We start from the raw sequence: 23,890 nt of genomic DNA, 5'->3' as shown, positions 1-23,890 counted from the left end.
TTTGTGATTTTTCCACTTAAGATTAACTAGATTTTTTAATTACTAGAATTTTACTGTACCTATCTTTTTTGTGCTCATACACAGACTTTCCTGGAAAGTTTGTTGTCCAGTTCTAAAAAGATTGTTTGTTCCAGGGGTGGAAAGTACCTCCGAGGGCCAGTACAGAAGAAGGCCGAGCTTTCCAACCCTCATGCAGTCACCCATCTCCCGACGTCAACCCCATCATCGTGGCCAAGTCGAGGCTCATCGATTTAGAAAATGTGATAGAACGGAGGTACCTGAAACCTCCCCTCGGTGTTAAGTGAGTATTCTTACTTCTGTTCTGTCATTTTGCAATTTTAAAGTTTAGTTATTATTATCTTCACTTCAAAAAAAACAAGTCCGTATTAAACTGCCCTCAACCAACAGAAGTATATCCAACAAAAGATTAAAAAATATTAAGGGAAGGCAGTGTGTGACCTGTAAAACAGAAATAAGAGAGCTGTTAGTGCAAGCACATTGTGTACCAGTTCAACACGGGAGTCAAACCCAATTGATACCTTTTTGACATCTTGGACACAACCTGACCTGGGAGTGCTGTTAGTGCTAGCACATCGTGTACCAGTTCAACACGGGAGTCAAACCCAATTGATACCTTTTTGACATCTTGGACACAACCTGACCTGGGAGTGCTGTTAGTGCTAGCACATTGTGTACCAGTTCAACATGGGAGTCAAACCCAATTGATACCTTTTTGACATCTTGGACACAACCTGACCTGGGAGTGCTGTTAGTGCAAGCACATTGTGTACCAGTTCAACACGGGAGTCAAACCCAATTGATACCTTTTTGACATCTTGGACACAACCTGACCTGGGAGTGCTGTTAGTGCTAGCACATCGTGTACCAGTTCAACATGGGAGTCAAACCCAATTGATACCTTTTTGACATCTTGGACACAACCTGACCTGGGAGTGCTGTTAGTGCAAGCACATCGTGTACCAGTTCAACACGGGAGTCAAACCCAATTGATACCTTTTTGACATCTTGGACACAACCTGACCTGGGAGTGCTGTTAGTGCAAGCACATTGTGTACCAGTTCAACACGGGAGTCAAACCCAATTGATACCTTTTTGACATCTTGGACACAACCTGACCTGGGAGTGCTGTTAGTGCTAGCACATCGTGTACCAGTTCAACATGGGAGTCAAACCCAATTGATACCTTTTTGACATCTTGGACACAACCTGACCTGGGAGTGCTGTTAGTGCTAGCACATCGTGTACCAGTTCAACACGGGAGTCAAACCCAATTGATACCTTTTTGACATCTTGGACACAACCTGACCTGGGAGTGCTGTTAGTGCAAGCACATTGTGTACCAGTTCAACATGGGAGTCAAACCCAATTGATACCTTTTTGACATCTTGGACACAACCTGACCTGGGAGTGCTGTTAGTGCAAGCACATTGTGTACCAGTTCAACAAGGGAGTCAAACCCAATTGATACCTTTTTGACATCTTGTACACAACCTGACCTGGGAGTGCTGTTAGTGCAAGCACATTGTGTGTACCAGTTCAACATGGGAGTCAAACCCAATTGATACCTTTTTGACATCTTGTACACAACCTGACCTGGGAGTGCTGTTAGTGCAAGCACATTGTGTACCAGTTCAACATGGGAGTCAAACCCAATTGATACCTTTTTGACATCTTGGACACAACCTGACCTGGGAGTGCTGTTAGTGCAAGCACATTGTGTACCAGTTCAACATGGGAGTCAAACGCAATTGATACCTTTTTGACATCTTGGACACAACCTGACCTGGGAGTGCTGTTAGTGCAAGCACATTGTGTACCAGTTCAACATGGGAGTCAAACCCAATTGATACCTTTTTGACATCTTGGACACAACCTGACCTGGGAGTGCTGTTAGTGCAAGCACATTGTGTACCAGTTCAACATGGGAGTCAAACCCAATTGATACCTTTTTGACATCTTGGACACAACCTGACCTGGGAGTGCTGTTAGTGCAAGCACATCGTGTACCAGTTCAACATGGGAGTCAAACCCAATTGATACCTTTTTGACATCTTGGACACAACCTGACCTGGGAGTGCTGTTAGTGCTAGCACATTGTGTACCAGTTCAACACGGGAGTCAAACCCAATTGATACCTTTTTGACATCTTGGACACAACCTGACCTGGGAGTGCTGTTAGTGCAAGCACATTGTGTACCAGTTCAACACGGGAGTCAAACCCAATTGATACCTTTTTGACATCTTGGACACAACCTGACCTGGGAGTGCTGTTAGTGCTAGCACATCGTGTACCAGTTCAACATGGGAGTCAAACCCAATTGATACCTTTTTGACATCTTGGACACAACCTGACCTGGGAGTGCTGTTAGTGCAAGCACATTGTGTACCAGTTCAACATGGGAGTCAAACCCAATTGATACCTTTTTGACATCTTGGACACAACCTGACCTGGGAGTGCTGTTAGTGCAAGCACATTGTGTACCAGTTCAACAAGGGAGTCAAACCCAATTGATACCTTTTTGACATCTTGTACACAACCTGACCTGGGAGTGCTGTTAGTGCAAGCACATTGTGTACCAGTTCAACATGGGAGTCAAACCCAATTGATACCTTTTTGACATCTTGTACACAACCTGACCTGGGAGTGCTGTTAGTGCAAGCACATTGTGTACCAGTTCAACATGGGAGTCAAACCCAATTGATACCTTTTTGACATCTTGGACACAACCTGACCTGGGAGTGCTGTTAGTGCAAGCACATTGTGTACCAGTTCAACAAGGGAGTCAAACCCAATTGATACCTTTTTGACATCTTGTACACAACCTGACCTGGGAGTGCTGTTAGTGCAAGCACATTGTGTACCAGTTCAACATGGGAGTCAAACCCAATTGATACCTTTTTGACATCTTGTACACAACCTGACCTGGGAGTGCTGTTAGTGCAAGCACATTGTGTACCAGTTCAACATGGGAGTCAAACCCAATTGATACCTTTTTGACATCTTGTACACAACCTGACCTGGGAGTGCTGTTAGTGCAAGCACATTGTGTACCAGTTCAACATGGGAGTCAAACCCAATTGATACCTTTTTGACATCTTGGACACAACCTGACCTGGAAGTGCTGTTTTTTGTTCATTTATGACTTCAGGAAATTATATTTTTGTCATTATACATAATTTAAGAAAATGGCATGTTTTTTTAAGGGAATTAAATTGTTATATGTCAAAACACGACACTCTTTGCAGCTATAATTCATTTACATACTACATCACTTTCAGTATTTTTGTTTTTAAATTGAACGCTAGCATTACCTGTAATTTCACATAGCTGTGATAAAAATTATGTGTGTACTTTTTTGTATCCAGTGGTTACATTAAAGGACTATGAATTTAACATAAAAATATATTTTCAAAATCTAAAATCGATGTGCACAGCATTAAGGGTCTGATGACTTGGAGACGGTGCCCAAAGGTCTGGTGACCTGGCTGTAATATAATGTATGTGTGAACTGTTTCAGTGTAACTGCAGTAGATGTGAACCTGAGCGCTAGCATTGACTTGGAGACGGTGCCCAAAGGTCTGGTGACCTGGCTGTAATATAATGTGTGTGTGTGAACTGTTTCAGTGTAACTGCAGTAGATGTGAACCTGAGCGCTAGCATTGACTTGGAGACGGTGCCCAAAGGTCTGGTGACCTGGCTGTAATATAATGTGTGTGTGAACTGTTTCAGTGTAACTGCAGTAGATGTGAACCTGAGCGCTAGCATTGACTTAGAGACGGTGCCCAAAGGTCTGGTGACCTGGCTGTAATATAATGTGTGTGTGAACTGTTTCAGTGTAACTGCAGTAGATGTGAACCTGAGCGCTAGCATTGACTTGGAGACGGTGCCCAAAGGTCTGGTGACCTGGCGGGATGCCGTCATCAAGTCTCAGACCGCCGCACAACTCTCCATGGCACTGCACATGCTTGAGGCTTCCATTGCTTGGGACAAAAGCATTATGAAAGCTGTGAGTGCGTCTCTCACTCCAAGTGTGGGTATAATTGTGCGCATGGCTTATACTAACTTTTACTTTTAACTACAGTATTTCGACTTACGAGGCTTATAGAATAAACCTACACTGTCACATTTGCTGGGGATAGACTGGTATTTACATTAGTTCAGAGAGTTACAAGACTGCTATGATAAATAAGATGGTTAACTAAAAAATTGAAATAACATTTTCTATTAATTAAAAGTATTCCAATATGAATTTTTCAAAAATGTATATATTATTATTATTATGGTATTTCAAAACTAGAACTCTATGTTTGTATGGTAATAATCTATTCTCTTTTTCTAGTGACAAATAAATCTAAGACATAAGGTTAAGCTAGTACAAATCAATATATGGTGTAAAACTCACCCAAGTCAGTGGACCAATATATTAAGTTTACTTCGCCATATTTTAATTTTTGCTTGCTTGGTTTTTTTACTCCTAAACAAGAAGATAGATTCTAATCCTTCTCCAAATGCAGTGTTCTATTTTTGTAACATGTAATAAAGGTAAATGTCCAAAATCTTGTTATCCTTTCTTGTTATCTTCCTTGGTATCCATCGTTAATAATAACCTTTAAAAAAAAGGTGGTTATTTTGAAAGAAGAATAGTACTCTTATAATTAAATCTTTAGGAATATTAAAAAATTTAACTTTCATGTAGAAAGAATCTTTTTTAATTATATTTGTAAATGAGAGGCTGTATTAAATTTGTAATTGTTATTTCTGGTGTTTTACTTTTGTTATTTTGAAAATACTGTAATGTAATAAACAGATTTTCAAAACGTCTACAAAAAGTTATCTCAATTTGTTTTCTTTCAGTTCAGCACAAAATTATCTTACATTTTTGTTATGGAAATATTGCAGTTTTTTTGCATGTTTGATTTCATTACAATATTTTCTCTGTACATTTGTCAAAACGAGAAATTACCAAATTTAAGCTTATACACTATCTATTATAGTTTCACACTCTCAATTGCATGTCTCTTCGACAGCTGACCGTTCTTAAAAAAATTAAAAGTAAAAAGCTACTAGACTTACATATAAAAAATGCTTACATACCTGTATTTCCCCCGTTATTTCTTTTATTTAAAAATTGTTGAATTCTGTTGAAAATTAAATTATTCAAAACACATTTTTAGCGCATGTTTTATTGCAAACAATCCAAACTAAAAAAAATTATGGTTGCCTGTAAAGTCGGTTTTTACGGGCGAAGATTTTACGTGACAACATCTTTTTCTCGGTAGAATATTTACTGATATGAATATTATTAAATTGCACAATAGGAACAAAGAATTGAATGAAAATAAGAATTGCACAAATTTTAACTATAGAAATATATTTTGTTTACTAAAACATTGTACATAATTTGAAATTAATTAAAATTTGTTATTGTAAATGGTAAAGTTGAATAAAACATTTACTAAAATTGGAATTTGAAATTCTTGCTAAACACAGTTAAATTCTAACTCCGCGCGTGGTGATTGGTCGGTTTAGTTCGTTTGTTTGGTCGCACTGTTATGACAGGTTAGAGGTTATAATTTGTTATTTTAAATGTTTGACTAGCAATACGCGCTGTTTCTTCTCAATCGACTGAATTACGATTGATTGATTGCAGAGTGATTTAAACTAATAATTTACTTAACACTATCAACATTTGTCAATAGTATGACATAACCTATAAACTCAGTTTCTCAACTTTTGTGTCAATCTAACAATTAATCAATCAATCATAGTTTACGATAATGAAATATCAGTGTACAATTATTTACCTTTATTGTTGTACATTTGTCAATAGTATGACATAACCTATAAACTCAGTTTCTCAACTTTTGTGTCAATCTAACAATTAATCAATCAATCATAGTTTACGATAATGAAATATCAGTGTACAATTATTTACCTTTATTGTTGTAGTTGTTGTAAATGACGAATCTAAGCACTCCACATTTTCACGAATAAACATAGTTATCTGCTTTATCCCGTGCGGCGGACCCACAGTTATCTGCTTTATCCCGTGCGGATCCATCCCGCGGACCCCACTGGACGGGCATCGTAACGTTACCGGGCGTTACACTTTTTCATGAGTGACTCCGAGCCGCAACCTAATTTAAGACGTTGTCACGTCAAAATATTTACATTCATTTTGTGGTGCTTATTTGAGCATAGAAACTTTCCTCTGATAATATCCTACACTTACTAGTTTGCTTTTAGTATGGCATACTTTAAAACATGTTTTTGCACAGTGGGATTTTGCAAAAACAAGTCAACAGATTCCACTTTGTTACTTAACCGATTCAATACATTGTGCGCATTCTAAAGTGAATGGTGTTACTTACATCACGATATCGACATCACTCAGTAAGCAGAACTCGTACAAATACACAGTATGCAAAAACATCAATCACATAAAATATGAGATCCTTACACTAGGCGTTAAATGGTTTACTAAATCTTTGTAATTTGTTTTAGCCCTTGTACCATCTAGCATTGTTTAGATATGCTAAAGAAGTTAAGGTTTTTTTGGTAATAGCGAATAAGTTCTATAAGCCTCATGTCTACACCTATTAAAATGAAAACATATTAAAACACTACTGTTCTATATTTTAAGTAATATTTTAATAAACCCTAACCATAGAGGCTAGCTTATCTAACTCATTATTTTAAGTTCTGATGGGTATAAGGAATTCTGCATGCACTAATGATTGATGTGTGTTAATATTTTTATATTTAATTATATTTTTTCTTCTTTCATTTTCTCTTGATTGGTTCACTTATTTTACTCTTGTTGATAATGGGTCACAAAGTATTTTTCTATTTGTATCTTCTATGGTGACCAGGTGGCACAAATTTATGTTGAAGACTGTTGGATATAATGTATTATAACCATGGACAGTCCCTAGTATTTTCAAACTTAATATGTACTTTTACCCTTTGTTGACTTTAGTTCATTACATGGTGTCAAGTCTGTACATAAGCTTTACATGAGGAATTGTGTGTGTAGTTTAATGATGAAAAGAGTTTCAGTTATATAAGTTAAAGCTTAAAATGGATAATTGTTTTTGTTCCCCCATTAGTACTATAACTCCCATTTACATAATATTGATACTTGGGCTATAAGTCTTTTAATATGAGTTTGAAGTTTTAAAATGAACACCCTGTATACATGTTTATCCAAAGCCCTTTTTCATTTCACAGCTCCCAAAACTTAAACTTACACTCCGAACCACTTGGCTTTTATTTCTGTTTTTTTTTCTTTCTCTCATTTCTACCTCTTCCAGTTATTTTAGATACATAACACCTATCCATCTTAACTCAGTGCTTAGGATTATTGGTCTCCTTATCAACTAGTGGTCACACTTTCATTTCACTCTCTTCCTCTCACTCATTCCTTAAACATAGGTTCCTCTTTCTTTGATGTTATAACCCCGTCTCTCCAGCCAATTTTTCTAGAGTCTCTATTTTCCTATCCTCTCCTCAGTGGGCTAAATCCAGCTATTACTCTAATGCCATCATGCTCCTTGTTGCCATCTACAGATGCAAATTAGGAAATCTTTCCTCAAGAAATAGTTGAAAGAAAGCTGTATTCTTTTTAACATGTGTTACTTTGTCTTGTTTCTTTGTTCCCTAGCACAGTCACAATTAATTCATATTAAACATTGAGCCTCACAGTATAAACTAAATTGCCATCTTAAACAACTTGATGTCGCAGCAACGTTTTTTAAGTACAGATTGCAGAACCTAATAACAGAACAGCTTGTCTCATTTCAGTTGCTTTGGTCTTCTATTCGGTTTGGTTCACCCATGACTTGGGTTGAAGCTTTCTAAAAAAAATCTATAAAAGATGGAGCAATAATTTTTTTACTGTTCTGTTTAATGTAATATCTTCATTTAATATACTAAATACTATATTTATATTTATAATAAAATTATTTACTAAAATATTTTAATTTTAAAAATAGTTTTAACTTTTTAAAAATAAATGTTTTTATTAATTTTTTTATTACTTTCTAACTAACTTAAACATACCTTACCTTAACTCTTTTACTGCCGACGTCCGATATGTCGGACGTCGGCATTTTTGCCGAAAACGCCAACGTCCGATATGTCGGACGTCTGTTTTTTTTATTGTTACTGGCTACTGTTATGTTCAAATGCCGAAATATTCGGTATTTTGGTTGTTTAGGAGCAAAGGATAATGAAAGAAGCCATTTGAAGAACTTTGGATTTCTATTTTCGTCGTCTTTGACTAGAATTGACGAACTATCTAGACAGCTGTCAAAACCAGTTGATCGGGTTATGTTACTGAAATCTTCGTTCATTGTTGTTGTTTACAATGTTATCGAAAGTTTTTTGAAGTGTTACTTTTGTTGATCAAGGATAAAAGAAGTAAAAGAGTTACATCTAACTCTCCTGTGAGTGAGGGAACAATAATTAAGAGTCTAATCGATGGTGGTGTACAAGTGCAAGACTAACTGAGTGACGATTTCCTTCAGAATTTGTCAGATTCAGATGCCGAGAACGAATCTGATATTAGTGTTAGGGCTATTGATGACAATCAAAGTGATGTGGATGACACTGATGACGATCCTGACTTTATCTTACCATCAGATAATGAGGAGTTATTAGATAGTGAGGGGGATGTGGCACAGAAAGTTTACCTTCAACTTCCACTGGTAGGCCTAGAGGAGGCCTACCACTTTTGGGAAAATCCTCATAGTGCAGCTATGTTTCAAGGTAGCACCTTCAAATTTGGTACATGTTCTAAGCAATTGCTCTAGTTTATAATGATATCATGCTCATAATTTTAGTATAATTTTAAAAATAAATTATCAGATGCCAAACACAATTTTTATTTACATCATTTTTAAAATTAAATAATGAGTTTGTTTCAAATTAAAATGTCTTTTTATTATTTAAAAAACAGCATTTAAATACGAGTAAATAAAATAAAAATTCATGCAAATCTAATGAAAAATAAAAAAGATACAGCATTTTTTGTAAATGAATGCACGACAGCGATTTTCCTCCTTGGCAATTTTGACTGGTACAATAAAAAAATGGCTGGCAGTAAAAGGGTTAAATATGACAGTGATTTTTACATAAACAAAAATATTTTCATGCATATATCTAAAATAATAAGCTAAAAAAAAATAAAGAGTAAAAAAAAATAAAGAGTAATGTTTTTCATGATTTTGCTAGACATTTACTTAAACTTCTAGTTTCCTAGGAAATAAAGATTTTTTTATTGTCTGTACACAAAATTACTTAAAAAATAATAAAACGTACTGTACAATTATAAAATAATCCAAATAACCTTCATCTTGACGTTCAAGTTCTTCATCCTTGCACAAATCATGAGTTGGCAAAGGATTTTTGAGCAAGGGAAATATTTACGTCTTCCACACTTCCATCACAATCACTGATAACAGAATTGCACTCGTAAACACTGTCTAATAACAAAGTAGCAACAGAATCCTGCAGTTTTTTACAACCATTTCGATCAATCTCACAACTAAAAAAAAAATAAACAACACATGTAACCTTACGGTTAACAGCTGATCAATGAAAACAATGATGAAACGTTCCAACAAACGGGTGGTCAGTTAATTGCTGCCAGTAACAAAGCAAATGTATTACCTTCTTAGTAAAGGAACCAGTCAAGACCATGACAGCAACATCTGTCAGATATTTTCAGATCTAGAACAACCCATAACATTATAAAGAGTGGCTAAACATAAACCACGTACCCAGCGTATAGCTCGACATTCTGTCCGGGAGCGCTCGGTACGTAACCAGTGCGTATGTTTTTCCCAATGGGTTACTTTGGTTGTCAGCTTTGCTCCTGTATTCCTCGTAGTGTTTTCCATTCGTTTTATTTATTTATTTTTATTCTTTTATTCAGCAAGGCAGCTTATTTATGGGTGTACATGAACATAGATTACAGTATAGGTGTCAAAATACGAAACAATTGTCAGATGTTGTGTTGGAGGCCTTGTTCTCACCTCCATCCCGACACTAGTAGGAGACTTATTGGCCAGCCATCTTCCTATATATCATCATGTAATTTCTTCGTGTACTCTTGTACCTAAACCCTACAAATCTTTGTAAACAACCCAACACCTTTTGTTCTGAATATGGTTTTTTATTTTCATTTTTTAAGTTCTTTTTGTCTTGTATATTTTAGAAAATTTGATCCTGTTATCTACATTCTATAATCAATATTTTCATTCTATCGTTTCAGAGCTCTCTCATACAAGGAGAATTTCTTCCATCCCGAATCGATACACAATCTTGAGCAGCTGGGTTTGCTCTGATCCAGTGATTCGCGACATGTTCAAACCTGTAACATCACGCTAGATCCACATAATCCTTGACCCTACATATCTGCCACTCTTGTACCTTGTCTCCCGTGTTTCTTCTCCTACTTTCACATTCTTATTTTTATACTAAATTTCTTTTTGAAATCCATCACTTATCTCATTTCTCTTTACATTCTTCTTAAGTCCGAGCTTTACTCCGTAAACAGCATTATAACGGTATCTTACTCACTGGCAATTTTGCTTTTAGACCAGCTTCTTTCAGCGCTTCACTTATCCGCACTCCTTACACCTCTTCTGTCCTTTGTTACTAGTAATACTGAGTTTCTTGTGCTACCCAAGAATCAAAAACATGAATCTTTGTAATATGCAAGACCGACCAAACTTTTTCTACTGGAAATATCCTGACATTGTACATTTTTATGTCATTAAATGCCAATGAAAAAAAATAAAAGGGTGACTCTTTTCTTTGAATATTGTCATGGTTGTGTTATTGAAATGTGTTTTATACTTAGTGAAATCTTGCCGATGGGTGTCTTTATGATGTTCTGGTGAATGTTCTAGAATTGTCAGTTCTGCCATAGCGGGGACAATGAGGACAAATTGTTACTGTGCGACGGGTGCGACAAAGGATATCACACTTACTGCTTCAAGCCGAAGATGGAAAATATTCCTGAAGGAGATTGGTTAGTTTTTTACTTGTACCAACACCGAGGTTACATATTGTAGTATAGTAGACTTCCAGTGGCTTGGCCCTTATTGGTCCGGGTAATCTCGGTGCCGAACATGTGTCACACAGCTCAGACACGAGATAGTACTGGCTAGAGATCATCAGACCATTGAGCATTACAGAGGGATACTTCTCAGGTTCTGATACAGATTTATTTCACCTATCTTGAGGTAAGCACAGCTCTGAATAAATCTGTAGCTGCATGACTGGAAGAATTGTCTGGGAATCTGTGAGAAGAAAAGGTATCCTTTTAAATTTGTTGGACAAGAAAGGATCCCCTTTCATCTCCTTCAAAGGGGGCTCGATCTCATTTGAAGAACCATTTTTTTCCATGCAATGTTTACACAGTAAAAGTTTGTTATACTAGTACAAAAAATAACATTTAAGACGAATCTAAAGTGTACAAGCTTGTAATTGACTTAAAAAATTAATGAATTTTATAACTTTTGTTAAAATAACACTAAAAACCAAATTAGTAAAATGTGTAACCTAATTTAACCCGTTGAGTGCTGGGGCCATTTTGCTAAATGATATAGTACATAGAATGCAGAGTGGAAATGACAGATTTTTACTAGGGATTCGTTAAAAATTCATAAACAATTTATTTACTGATATGATTTTCTGTTTTTTAAATTATTTTTGTAGATAAGTAAATTTTCTTATGTTGCATTTTGAAAATTATTTAATGTTTTTCTTTGCTTGTAACAAATATTTAAAAAATTATGATTTTATTTTTATTGTTACAAAACTTTTTGGTACTGAAATATTTTTGCAAAATGTTCAATTGTGTTATTTTACTATACTGTATCTAATTTCTTTTAATAAAACATTTAAAAAAAATTTACACCTAAAAATAAAGTTTAAAAAAATAAAAAACTAAATGTTACAAAAAACAGAAAATTTCTCATTTACTGAATAACAATGTTTCCATGGATAATATTTCCATTATTTATCAAGAAATTTTTATAACTTTTTAATTTTTTATAAAAGACAAAATAATATAAAAAATTAATTACTTCATTTTTATGTAATTTTTTTAATGTTGTTAAAAATATCCTTATCAACTTGATAATGCTTTATTTGTTGATTTCATGTAAAATATGACTATGAATGTGATAGACAGTAAGAATAACTTACTTGTGTTATCCTTTCTTGATGAGTTTTATTGTACTATTTACACTATATACACGTGTTCTCCAGTAGAAATTATATCAGTTTGTATTGGCAGACTGGTGTGGCAACATGTGTGTTTGCCAAATCAGAAATCAGAATTTTGTATTAATTTCTTCAAAGGCAGTGATCAGTTACATAAGATTATTCCTTTATTTGAAGAGTTGTTATGAATGTTATATGTTTGCCGCAGGTATTGTTACGAATGCATGAACAAGGCTACAGGAGACAAGTGTTGCATTGTATGTGGAAAGAAACTTGGTCGCAACTTGGTAGTTTGTGATAGCTGTCCTAAAGCTTACCACACCGATTGTCTGCAACCCCCTATTACCAAGGTATCAGAGTCAAAATATCTTTATTTATATTGTGCACATGGGTCCAATAAATAATGTCAACTACAACTAAGTTACTTTAATAATTAAAGAAATGTAGGTTTCATAACATCCTCATTGTATAAAATTCTTGAAATAAGTCAAATATATTTGTAATTACAAATTATTTTAACTTTAGCTAACACTTTTTGGTCTTCAAACACTTGTCAATATTATTGTTAATACTGGAAAGTAAAAAAAGGACATGCTACATGGCCGACTGTGAGCGAAAATGTCAAGAAAAAAAATTACGGTAGTGACTTATGTTTAAATATTTTTGAATTTGTTAGTCTACTGTTTACAAATTTTTATTTCAGTGTTTAATATTTAATCATTACTAAGTACATTTCAAGTGTTCAATTTTATTTAGTGCTCTAAGTAATTTAAATATGTATGATTTTATGTTTTGTCACTAAAGTAAGTTCAAAACGTTAGTACAGTCTCTGTCAGTCGGAGATGAATGACCAATCACTAATAGCTGCCACGATACAAGTACTGGGATTGACATATGTCAAATGATGACAGAAGTTGTTAATCAAACAGAGAACAAACTCACTGCACATTCATAGATTGTAGAAACCTTTTTATTGCAGAAACATGCCACATGAAGACTACTGTTGTCAATTACTGTACTAGATTTATACTTCCAGTCTATATCAGTGAAGTAAAACACTATTCTGCTATAAATGTATCTTCCATTATCTTTTTAACAATAAATCCCAGTGCTAAATATGCATAATAAACATGTGCTTGTGATTGTTCAAACATTAAAATGTAATTATTTATTAGTTAGCTATTGAAATCTTTATATGTATAAGACAAAAATTTTGTTTGCATATTAAATTGACATTTATCTAGAAATGTTTTTATACTTTAAAATTGTAACTTGTTAAGAAAACACTTAAAAGCTGTAGACGTAAACACTCATTAATTTACACATGCATTTCTCTTGACACCCATCAATTCCAAAATCCTCTGCTGGTTTCCTAGTATATTAATATAACAGAGTATTTTGTTTTGCATGTTCCTCGATTCCTCTATAGGTTATCAGCTGTTCTACAGCATAGTTCAAACTCTGGATTATGTTTGCAGTTTGTTTTAATGTAATTTTAAACTTATTTAAATCATTTACAACAGATTAAAAATTAGAATAATAAATTTCAGTGATGAAGTAAATTTTGCCACTTTTATACTATCAGTGAAACTGATTTTCACAACAAACGTCAACTTATTTACTTGAATAACAGTTGAATTTGTTGCAATTACAACCTAGTAATATTTTACTTATAAACTTGTACAAGAGTGAAATAAGTAGCACTAGATTAATTAATTAGATTATTGTTTTTAGTCGGTCCGAACTGTACAAATCCAACTAGTAAGAAATGTAACAAATTTTCTTATCTTTGAAAATGTTGGTAGGAGTGATATTGGTTAGTAGTTACAGACATCCAAGTGAGAACCATTTTTAAACTTGGGATATAACTTTTCAACTTTTAATGCTGGGGGAAATTAATGCTTTCATTGTTCCATATATTATACAGACGTTTTATATGAAATGTCAACAGTGTATTAATTTATAAATATTATTATTATTACATTAATGAATTCTTCAATGAAAATCTTGATGACCTGTCATTTTAGCTTAATTTAATTATATTAAACTTATCACCAGATGGTAATACTCAATTTGTATTATTTCAAATGTTTTGTGTTTAAAGATATTTTACTTGACTTCTAATCCAAAATCATGTTCATACTATTCATATTCCTTGATTTCCTCTGTGAGCCGCAGTTGCATGTATATAAACTGTGTGGTTTGTGCAGGTGCCTCGGGGGAAGTGGCACTGCCCCACTTGCCTAGCAAAGATGCCCCGCAAGCGGTTGAGCTCCAAGCGAACTGTCAGCAACACCAGTCCCAGCAGTTCCGCGACTCGCAGTGAAGATGGTCCCGGCAACATTGTAGAGCCTAATCTTAGGTATTATTGCAGAACATTTTTACCCATACTACTTTTCGCTACAGGTAACCCTAAACTGAGATAGTAAGTGCAGGAGACAAAAATACGTTCCACTTGATAGATTCTCTGGACAGCCAAATTTGGCCTGTGAGAGGGTTTCAACCGGCCAATTAGCAAAGATTAAGTCAACAGTGAAGTGACTTTTTAGAGCTTTTCTTTTAATTTCTCACAATATTGTTTTATACATATTTATATTATTAAAGTATATTCTACTTAAATATTGCCCACGACTAATTGCCTTAAACTTTGCAAACATTAGCCATTTTGTGATCAAGTTTCTCATGCTATTTTTATAAATTAATTGATTTGATCGCCATGATATGGTAGTCATATGAAAGGAAAGAATGTAGTGGATCCAGTATATACTTGCTGCTGTGTTACAGATCACAGAAAAACTATGCAATCTCAATGAGCATTTTTACTGAGGATAAACATCAGAACAAAACTGCTGGTCAAACAAGTTTAAAAATATATTACACCTAATAATTTTAAGGCTGGCAGGCTTTTCTCTGACAGCAAAATAGTAAAGATTTTATGAAAGGGGCTGTTGAGGAGTGAATTAAAACCATAAAATATTTATATTTAATTAATTCAGCTTGCCTCCAAATGTAGTTGTGCACCCGGCTTCAGACCCGAGCCTTTATTGATGAAGAAAAAAATTGTAAAGTCATTTTTTTAGACTTATAGGCATTGATTATGACCAAAAAAATGTTTTTTTTTAAATTTTACTTTTTTTATTTAAAAAATAAAATTTGTGCACATTGGGTCTTTATACCATCCGCTTACATTTAAATTCAAAATTAATACAAATTTGACTTCATTTTGTTATTGTAGGAAATTAAAACACAGAAAAGGTTTCAAATGTCTTATTTTATTCACAAAGTTATGTAAGCTTAACCAATTTCTATATTCTATGAAATTCTAGAAAGCAATTTTCTCTCTTTTGAAACACAGAAGAAAACTTGACAACGAAGACACTTGATTCTTGACCTAGCCTTACAGCCTGGATTCCTGCAACGCGGGGCCGAAGAAAGATCCATCGCCTGAGGAAGATGCGCTGCTGCCTGTTTTGATTCGAAACTTCTCGAGGAGGTAGTGACACATTTCCAGGCCACCTGCGAGCTTTTTACGAGGAGGTTGCTCGTCATCTGAGTCTTTCGTATCTGCAGATGGGTCTACACCAAGAATTAGAAGCTGTGAAAGGCGCATTTTGAAAAAATGCATGTCCCATTACATCTTTTTTTCGGAGTGTGTCTAGCTTGTTGGTCATCCTTGTAAGTTATCCAACTATTGACACATGCCATGTCCAAAAAGTGCTCCATGAAGCGTACAGGCCACTTGTTAGTTCTGTGGTAGGACCGGTAGTGAGCTAACATCCTATTGTGTAATTCCACCCCAACCCATGTTGAGATTTGTACTGGCTAACAATTTCGGGCATTTTGTACTTGTATGTATTCTCTGTCAGCCCTGGAGTATCTTCTTGCTGGAGTGAATGGTTTCTGCACCATGTCGAGTTGAGGCTAAGGTTATTACTTTATTGTCTACCCATTTCAAAGCAAGGACTTTTTCATCATCTCGTATTTTTATGTCACATGAACCTCTTCCTTCAGCAGAGAGTTCAGCGTCTGATTTGAAGTTGATGTTTGGGAGCCTGTTTTTCATTGTTGTGCCAGTTTCCTGAGATTCCTTTGGCTCCCAAAGCTTCAAGTAATGCTAAGCCAGTAAAAGTACCGGTCAAAGTTAAAGATTTGTACCGGGGAGGCAAGTTTTCACTCAATCTCATGACTGCACGGCACCGGTCCCTAGCCTCAACTGTGCATTGATTTCTGCCGGAAGCCTTGTTGTTACTTTCCCTTGGTATACCTCAAAATCCAAAATCAAACCATTCTTTGATGATAGAACGTAGTTTTTTAAACCAGTCGGGTTGGGTTTCCTTGGCACGAACTGTCGAAAGACGACATGCCCTGTGAAAGGTATCATCTGTTCATCAATACTTGCTTCCTTTTGTCTCGGAATTTTTAATACGGTTTCTCGAAACTTGTCGATCACTGGCCTTACTTTCCAAAGCTTATTGTTTGCTTTGTTTTCAGCTGAACATCAGTATCATTAACAACATGAACGGTAGATCGGATCATGAAGAATCTATCTCGAGTTCATCGCTTTGGAAATCAAAGGGATTTTAAAATGCTTGATCCCAATAAAGCCGTATTCGAGGGTAACCTAAAGTACTCATGAGCATAGAAATTCCCAATAAATATCTTTATTTGTTCTTTGGTTACTCTTCAGTTCCTTACCAGTCATGTGATAATAAATATTAGTTTTTTCAACCATCAAGTAAAAAATTCTGTCATCAAAGTATTCATTGAAGTATTGCAATGCATTCCAGCCATCCCTATTGCAACGCTCGTCAGCCGGTGCCAGAAAACGGAGGAAAATCTGTATCGAGAGTTTCACCTCCCCAAATTGCTTCTGGTCGTCTACCACAGCCATCTCCATCACCTCCTCGTTGTTGGCCCCTTCCACATCTGCCCCCTCTCCCTCGTCTTTCCCTTCTTCCTCGATTGGTCCCTCTTCCTCGATCGGTCCCTCTTCCTCGATCGATCCCTCTTCCTCGATCGGCTCCCTCTTCCTCTGTCGGTCCCTCTTCCTCTGCATTGCTTACCCCTCAAAGTAAGGCCAACATTTGCTGGTTGCCTTGAAGGTCCAGCGGCACTCAGGTCTAAATCTAGGCCTAGATCCTCGTTTTCACTTTCAAACGAAGTACCTGTTTCAGTAGTTGTAGGCCTAATGTTACCTATCTGGTTCTCGGTTTGGTCATCCTCATCACTTTCATCATTCGGCACAAAATTTGGATCATTGTCGAGATCATCAAATTCGAACTCGCTGTCTTCTAACGCAGCCAGTAGTTTCCTCATCTGAGATAAAATAACCTTGTGTGCTCTTACGCTCCATCTGTAAACAAAAATTCACTCTATTTAAAGGTTTGTCTAGGCTAGGTTATGTTGAAAAGAATGTTAAGTTAATTTAGGCTTCATCAATTGAACAAACACTTTTTATTCATACAGACACCCAATGTGCACAGTTTGTGCACAAATAAAATAACCCAACAATTTACTGTACAGACCCAATGTGCACAAGTGTGTACAATTTTTTATTTTTGTTTCCAGTAACCTAGGAAAACAAAATATTTCCTCTTTAAAAACGTTATCAAACAATTGTTGAAAGGTTTCAGATAACTAAGCATACTCATAATTATTGCTAATAATGCAATTAAATGATAGAAATAGAATTACTTACCTCCTAGTTAGGTTAAGGACGATTCTCAGTTGAGGTGGTAGTCCGCCATTTTGAGTGAAGACCAGAAACATCAAAATAACTCACCGAAAAAAAATCAGGCTATGTTCACAGATTATACTGAACACAGAGAAACAAGTTCCATTGATTTATTTTATCTTGCAAGTTTGTAATAAAATATTGTAAATATGTGCACATATGTGTACGTTGGGGTCCGAGGCACTGATTGGCTTAGTCATCAGTTTGAAGATAACTGTGCGAGCGTGTAACCTGTTAATTGAGGCATATGTGAGCTAAACAACCATTAATTAGTAAATCATTTTGTCAGGGAACCCCTGGTTTTACTGGTCCTTGTGGAATAAATAACATCCTGGTCCTTTAGTTAGCATAAATTGGGTACGTCTTTCTGTTCTTTTGGTAGTTGCATTTTAGCTATCATCGTGTCAGGTTACATCTTATTAGCTCTAGCTAACTAAGCCATGGTATTAGTTCCATGTGGTCTACGTTTTCGGTTATCACTATGCCAGGGCGGGTCTTGTTATTGTGAAGTTAATGTTTTAAATTTCAGACTACAGCCTATTGTAGTGAATATCAAGTCAGTCTATGTGTTCAGTGAAAATGACATGCCATACGGTTAGTTCCTGCTGCATTTTGTTATGTTTGTTGTTTTCATACCAGGATTTTTGCTACTTAAACTCTAATAACAATTCATTGATTACCAAGTATTGATTTTAGGTGATATACTCCCAATAGTGATATTCTATAGATACTTTGAGTTGATGTTACTACTGGTCTCAAGTTTTAATACTGTTGAAGCATTTGCACGGGCTGAATATTTACCTGTATTTATGAATTTGAATACCACAGTTAAGTTGCTTATGTTTCTTTGAAAAGTGACAAAGAAATGGTCCTGAGTAAATCCTGTGAAGGTTTGATTTAGTGATGAAATTGTATACGCTGGATGCGGTGCAAAGAGATGTATATGTAACAAATTGTTGAATGTCAACAGCAGCCCGATGGTACCTGAAGAGACTGCTCCTGAGTCACCACCTCAACTTCAGCCAGCTGTGAAAAAAGAAAAGACTGGTGGTAAGAAGATGGCCAAGGAGATGGCCCCTTGCAGACAACTCTTAGACGACCTGGAGAGTCATGACGAGGCCTGGCCTTTCTTGCTCCCAGTCAATACGAAACAGTTTCCCACGTACAAGAAGATTATCAAAAACCCCATGGATTTCAGTACAATCAGAAAACGGCTGATGGACTCGTGGTAAGATCTTATGTATTAGGCGTTGGGTGTTTGGCTCCAGACTAAAATTTAATTCAAATAAAATGTTAAGTTTCAGTCACCATTTTGTATTTTTCGATATTTTCTAATATTTAAAAAACTTATTAATGGTCACCTCATCAATATTAACCTGTTGAAAATTATACTTCTAACAAATTACTACAGGTAATCTACATAAATCATATTATTTAGCTGAATTTGACAAATTTGCAATTGTTATGAAGCTTCATCATTGTTCACATGTCAACTCTCCAAATGAACATAATGTGTAGATTTTGAGACTAATTTAGATGAATTCAATAATAATTATTAAATACTTATCTAGGCTCCCTACACATACACTACTATTAATTCAGTGTTTTGACAGTATCACTTTCTCAGTATTTGGAGCAAAATAATTGGACACTTCGTGATTATGAGCCAACTGTACTGGCGGTCATTGTGATTTTAGTGCCACAAGAAAACAATGTTAAACTTCAGACTCTTTAACATCTTAAAGATAAGATTAATACAAATCCAAATGCTTTTTTCAATATTTGTAATAGTTACTCGGAAAAAAGATGTCAATCTTTTTTTGGGACCATTTAAAATTTCTTGTGTATGGAACTAAGCCAGCTTCATTGTAAGATCTCATAAACATAAATATAGAAGAGGTACTCCACATGTAGACTGTTTCTCGCCCACCATGATCAGTTTCAGTGATATCTCCATTTACCAAACTGCCATTAGAATCTCATTATTCGTCAGGTCTTGTACAGTTTCTTGTTGGAAATTGGGTTCGCATCCTGATTGTCATCTTCCTCAAAAAAGTTGCACTCCTGAATGCCTAACACAGAACTACGCATCTAGACACGTCTAAAATTGATAAAACGTCCTTTTATCATTGTTACAACTAGTTCAAAATATAACACAATAGAATCAAAATATAAATCTTGCGATAATATTTCTGAAAACGCTTGAACAACTAGAAAACAATAATGTTTTGGTAAAATTTAACCACGTGCATTTGTAATAGTTCCTTAGTTGACCGTCAGAGTGTAGTAGCAATCAAACAGCACAACTGCAAAAATTTAGTAGTTAAAATAATAACTATAGAGGGAAATATGTATAATCTTATAGCTGTCAGGCGTCATGTCGCGATGACACACACGTAGCAGTTGAACACAAAAGCAGGGTCACATGTTAACACGGGTGAGGCAATCAAGGCGTTAAAGAACCTTACGATTTTCCTTTACATTAGCCACTGATAATTCAAATAGTTTTGTTACCATTAAATAACATCATTGTTACAATAGGCTTTGCCAAATAAGTCATAAAACTGTAGTACTAAATAAATAAAATTATAAACATAATCTTAAGAACGCATGATATAAATATAAATTGGCTGTTGTCATTTTGTAAGAATTGTAATTCAAATATTATCTTATCCAAGGTGAGCCACATCTTGAGAAGAACTGAAATAGCAGTAGTATGAGCTAATTAATTGTATAGCATTATGGTGAATAACTCGGAATAAATTACTCAGTTACAGGAATATTTTTAATCGTATGAGAATTAAATTCATAAAGATCCTAATCATATTCCGTCTAAAAATATACAGATTCAAAGCTTAAGATCTAATCTGGTTGCTCATCTTGAATCTCGGTTTTAAGTTTTACAGGCTTTAGATAGATCTATGTTGTGTTAAAGATTTTTATAATCATCCCAAAACTGTTGTCTTGATTTGAGAACCAGAAAAAAGGATTCAGGGATTTGAAAAATCTTCCAAGGATTATTCAAATTGTATTAATAATGATAATAATCAACCAAATGATATCTATGAGCTCCAATATTAAAATTTGGGTGTAAATATTATATCATTGTTATTTTTATTTTCATCAGCCGATTTGGTGCAAATTTCTTAAATTATATGTTGAGTTTAAGGAACACTGTGCTAACTTTGTGTTGTAGGTAGGGTATCAATTGTGGTTCTGTATATGATCACTTACGATTGTATTTTTTTCCAGGTACAAGTCACGGGAAGATTTCTGTTCAGATGTCCGCCTTATTTTTAATAACTGTGAAACGTTTAATGAAGACGACTCACCCGTTGGCAAAGCCGGTCACAATATGCGATTGTTTTTCGAAACAAGATGGACTGAATTAATGAATCAGAAGCAACCATCTTAATTGCATTCTGACATAGTACATAGTCATTGATCCGTTTACAGTATTAAATAGGAGATAGACATTTGTTGAGATTTTCATTTGTGGTCAAATCAAATTATAATTCTATTTTTTAACTTGTGTATGGAGTATATCTTTATCTTAACATCTATAAAGCTAAATGTGCAATTGGGACAGTTTTACGTACACAGTTATTTATTTCATTTAAGATTCTCACATTCAGTGTTAACAATGTAAAATATAGAATGTGTTAATTGCATTTCTGTGTAACTGGCCCATTTGTTCTAGAGATTATTTTATATTTTTTATAAATATATATATATATAAATAAAAATATATTTATAGTTTAGTCTATTAGTTTTGTTGTTTTGTTTTGTTATTTTGTTGGACAGCTCGATAGCTATCCTGTCCCTGTTTGACTGGACTAGTCATATTCTTCCGCAGTCGGCACCGATGCATTGTGTGTCAGTTGCATTTATTGTTTTTCTCCTAATAAATATATGTTGACATTTGTCTGATACAGAGGAACATCAGGTTTAAAACATAAATTATTATTGTTTAAGCCAAATTCTTGGTGATCTCAGGGCAAATCGTAGCACTTAACTCCAGCTGTTGTGCTTAAACTAAAATTCATGTTTTAAATTTTACTTATTTCATTTCATTTCATTCATTTCCATTTAAACAACATTAAATTATTTGATTAGTTATAATTGTGTTCTCTCAACATCATGACTTGGTTAGGATATCAGTACTTTTCTGAGTTATAAACATCTTACTGACCAGGGACTTTTACGAGGATATCAAAACGAATTTAGTGATGAAATAAATTTTGCTTATCTATTGCATTTTGAGCTCACAATGAACAATGTTTTAAAAATATGTGTATAATATTTTGTTACTTTCATGACAAAAGGAAATAAAAATGACATAGACATGACTATCAAAATATTTGTGTTTTAAAAGATAATATTGTCATGATTAAAAATCGATTATGAAAGTCAGATCATAGTTTGATGTATAGAGAAAACATTATACACAATTTTTATACGTTTTTATTTACTAATCCTAGTTAAATCAGTGTTCTTTTAGTTTTATTTCACTTTATAATGTTACCTGATTTGTACATTTAACACCTAAGATTGATTTAATGTTGCGCGTTTGACCCTAGTGGCAATATTTTGGACAATTCCATTCAAAAGCTTTATATAAATTTCATACTTTGCAAAATTTCCTTTATTAGCATAGTCAAAGCAATTGTGTAGGATTATGAATATTTTTGTCTAGCTTAAAAATAGTTAATTACAAATTGTTGTCCCAAGTATTGCTAGTAGAGAAAACACAATATCACTTTGTCTATGTGTTTCAGTGTTTTTAGTTTTGCACACTGTTGTGTAATTTTTATACATCGGAATATTTTGGCAATTTAACTTAAAATTCTTAGTAAAATATAAACAAATTGCCCATTAAAAGTTAAAATCTGCTATATGTCAACATCTTGAGCTGTTTTCAAGCTAGAAGAAAATGTATGGTTCATTTACATTACCTTAATATTTTATATAATTCTATGAGTTATATGTGTAAAATGTAAAGATCAGTATTTTACATGTGTTTTTTTATTACTTCAGTTATGTTTGTTTTGTCTAATCATCAGTTTTAATATATGATCATTTTCAAAATATTTCATTATTATTATTATTATTATGCCGTTCTGCTTCTATTATTTAATGTTGTAATAGATAATATACAATTTGGAAATGATTGTTGTTTTTTTATAATCAATCTACTCTGCATAACTGTCCAATTTCTAGTCGTCAGTTCTTAAAAATGAGTTTAATGTCTTTTTTATACTCATTTAGAGAATTGTCCTTAAGACAGTTTAAGATAATTTTAAGTTCTCATGCCATGTACTTATCTCAGTTACAGCAAACAATCTAAAATAATAAAATTAGAAACTGAAATAGAAAGAGGACAGTGCACTCTTGCGTGTTATTGTCTTAAAAAGCTAAATACAATTAAAAGTGTTTTAAACTGTATGTCTGCCCCAAATGCAAGTGGCTTTGAATGTATAATTAAGAGTTCTTTTATGTAATTGGTCGTAATGTTTAATGTGCTTTTAAGATACTCTGTTCATTTCAAAAATAAATTGCAACAAAATCATGATTTTTCACCAAATACTAGTTAATAATATGTTATCTGTTAGCTTGAGAGCTAATAAAAATATTTTTCACTATTGTTGTTAGTTGTCTTTTCTTTCTCAAACCCAAAACTGTTTCAGGTCAGTTTGAAGCTTCTAATACTATTTCTACGGTGAGGTTGCAACTCATCCTCACAGCTTACCGCTCCTGCCATTTACCAATGACACCCAAAATAATTTTAAAACCCTCAAAAATACATTTATCTAAAACAGTCCTAAGCCCAAGGCATACAAGCCTCAAAAAATTAGGCTTCACTTGATTAGATTTGTATGAGAAGCAAAGTCACATGT

The 23,890-nt window shown here is 34.4% G+C and overlaps 1 protein-coding gene across 7 annotated transcripts in view; it reads left to right on the top strand.

The window, feature by feature from the left end:
• LOC124368713 (bromodomain adjacent to zinc finger domain protein 2B) overlaps positions 1-23,640 on the top strand; it is a 216,358-nt gene extending 192,718 nt beyond the window's left edge. For 6 of the 7 annotated variants that reach the window (XM_046826016.1, XM_046826019.1, XM_046826017.1 and 3 more), the window contains 7 exons: positions 135-301; positions 3,857-4,052; positions 10,939-11,060; positions 12,468-12,609; positions 14,470-14,621; positions 18,964-19,221; positions 21,246-23,640. In XM_046826016.1, the coding sequence (XP_046681972.1) occupies positions 135-301; positions 3,857-4,052; positions 10,939-11,060; positions 12,468-12,609; positions 14,470-14,621; positions 18,964-19,221; positions 21,246-21,408 (1,200 nt within the window). In that variant the 3' untranslated portion in view covers positions 21,409-23,640. The remainder of the gene's footprint in view (positions 1-134; positions 302-3,856; positions 4,053-10,938; positions 11,061-12,467; positions 12,610-14,469; positions 14,622-18,963; positions 19,222-21,245) is intronic. The other variant, XM_046826018.1, reaches the window with a different exon arrangement.
• Positions 23,641-23,890: the final 250 nt, after the last annotated feature.

Source organism: Homalodisca vitripennis, chromosome X (assembly GCF_021130785.1).
Source record: "Homalodisca vitripennis isolate AUS2020 chromosome X, UT_GWSS_2.1, whole genome shotgun sequence".
Taxonomy (NCBI): domain Eukaryota; kingdom Metazoa; phylum Arthropoda; class Insecta; order Hemiptera; family Cicadellidae; genus Homalodisca; species Homalodisca vitripennis.
This window is presented reverse-complemented; position numbering and strand designations above follow the sequence as displayed.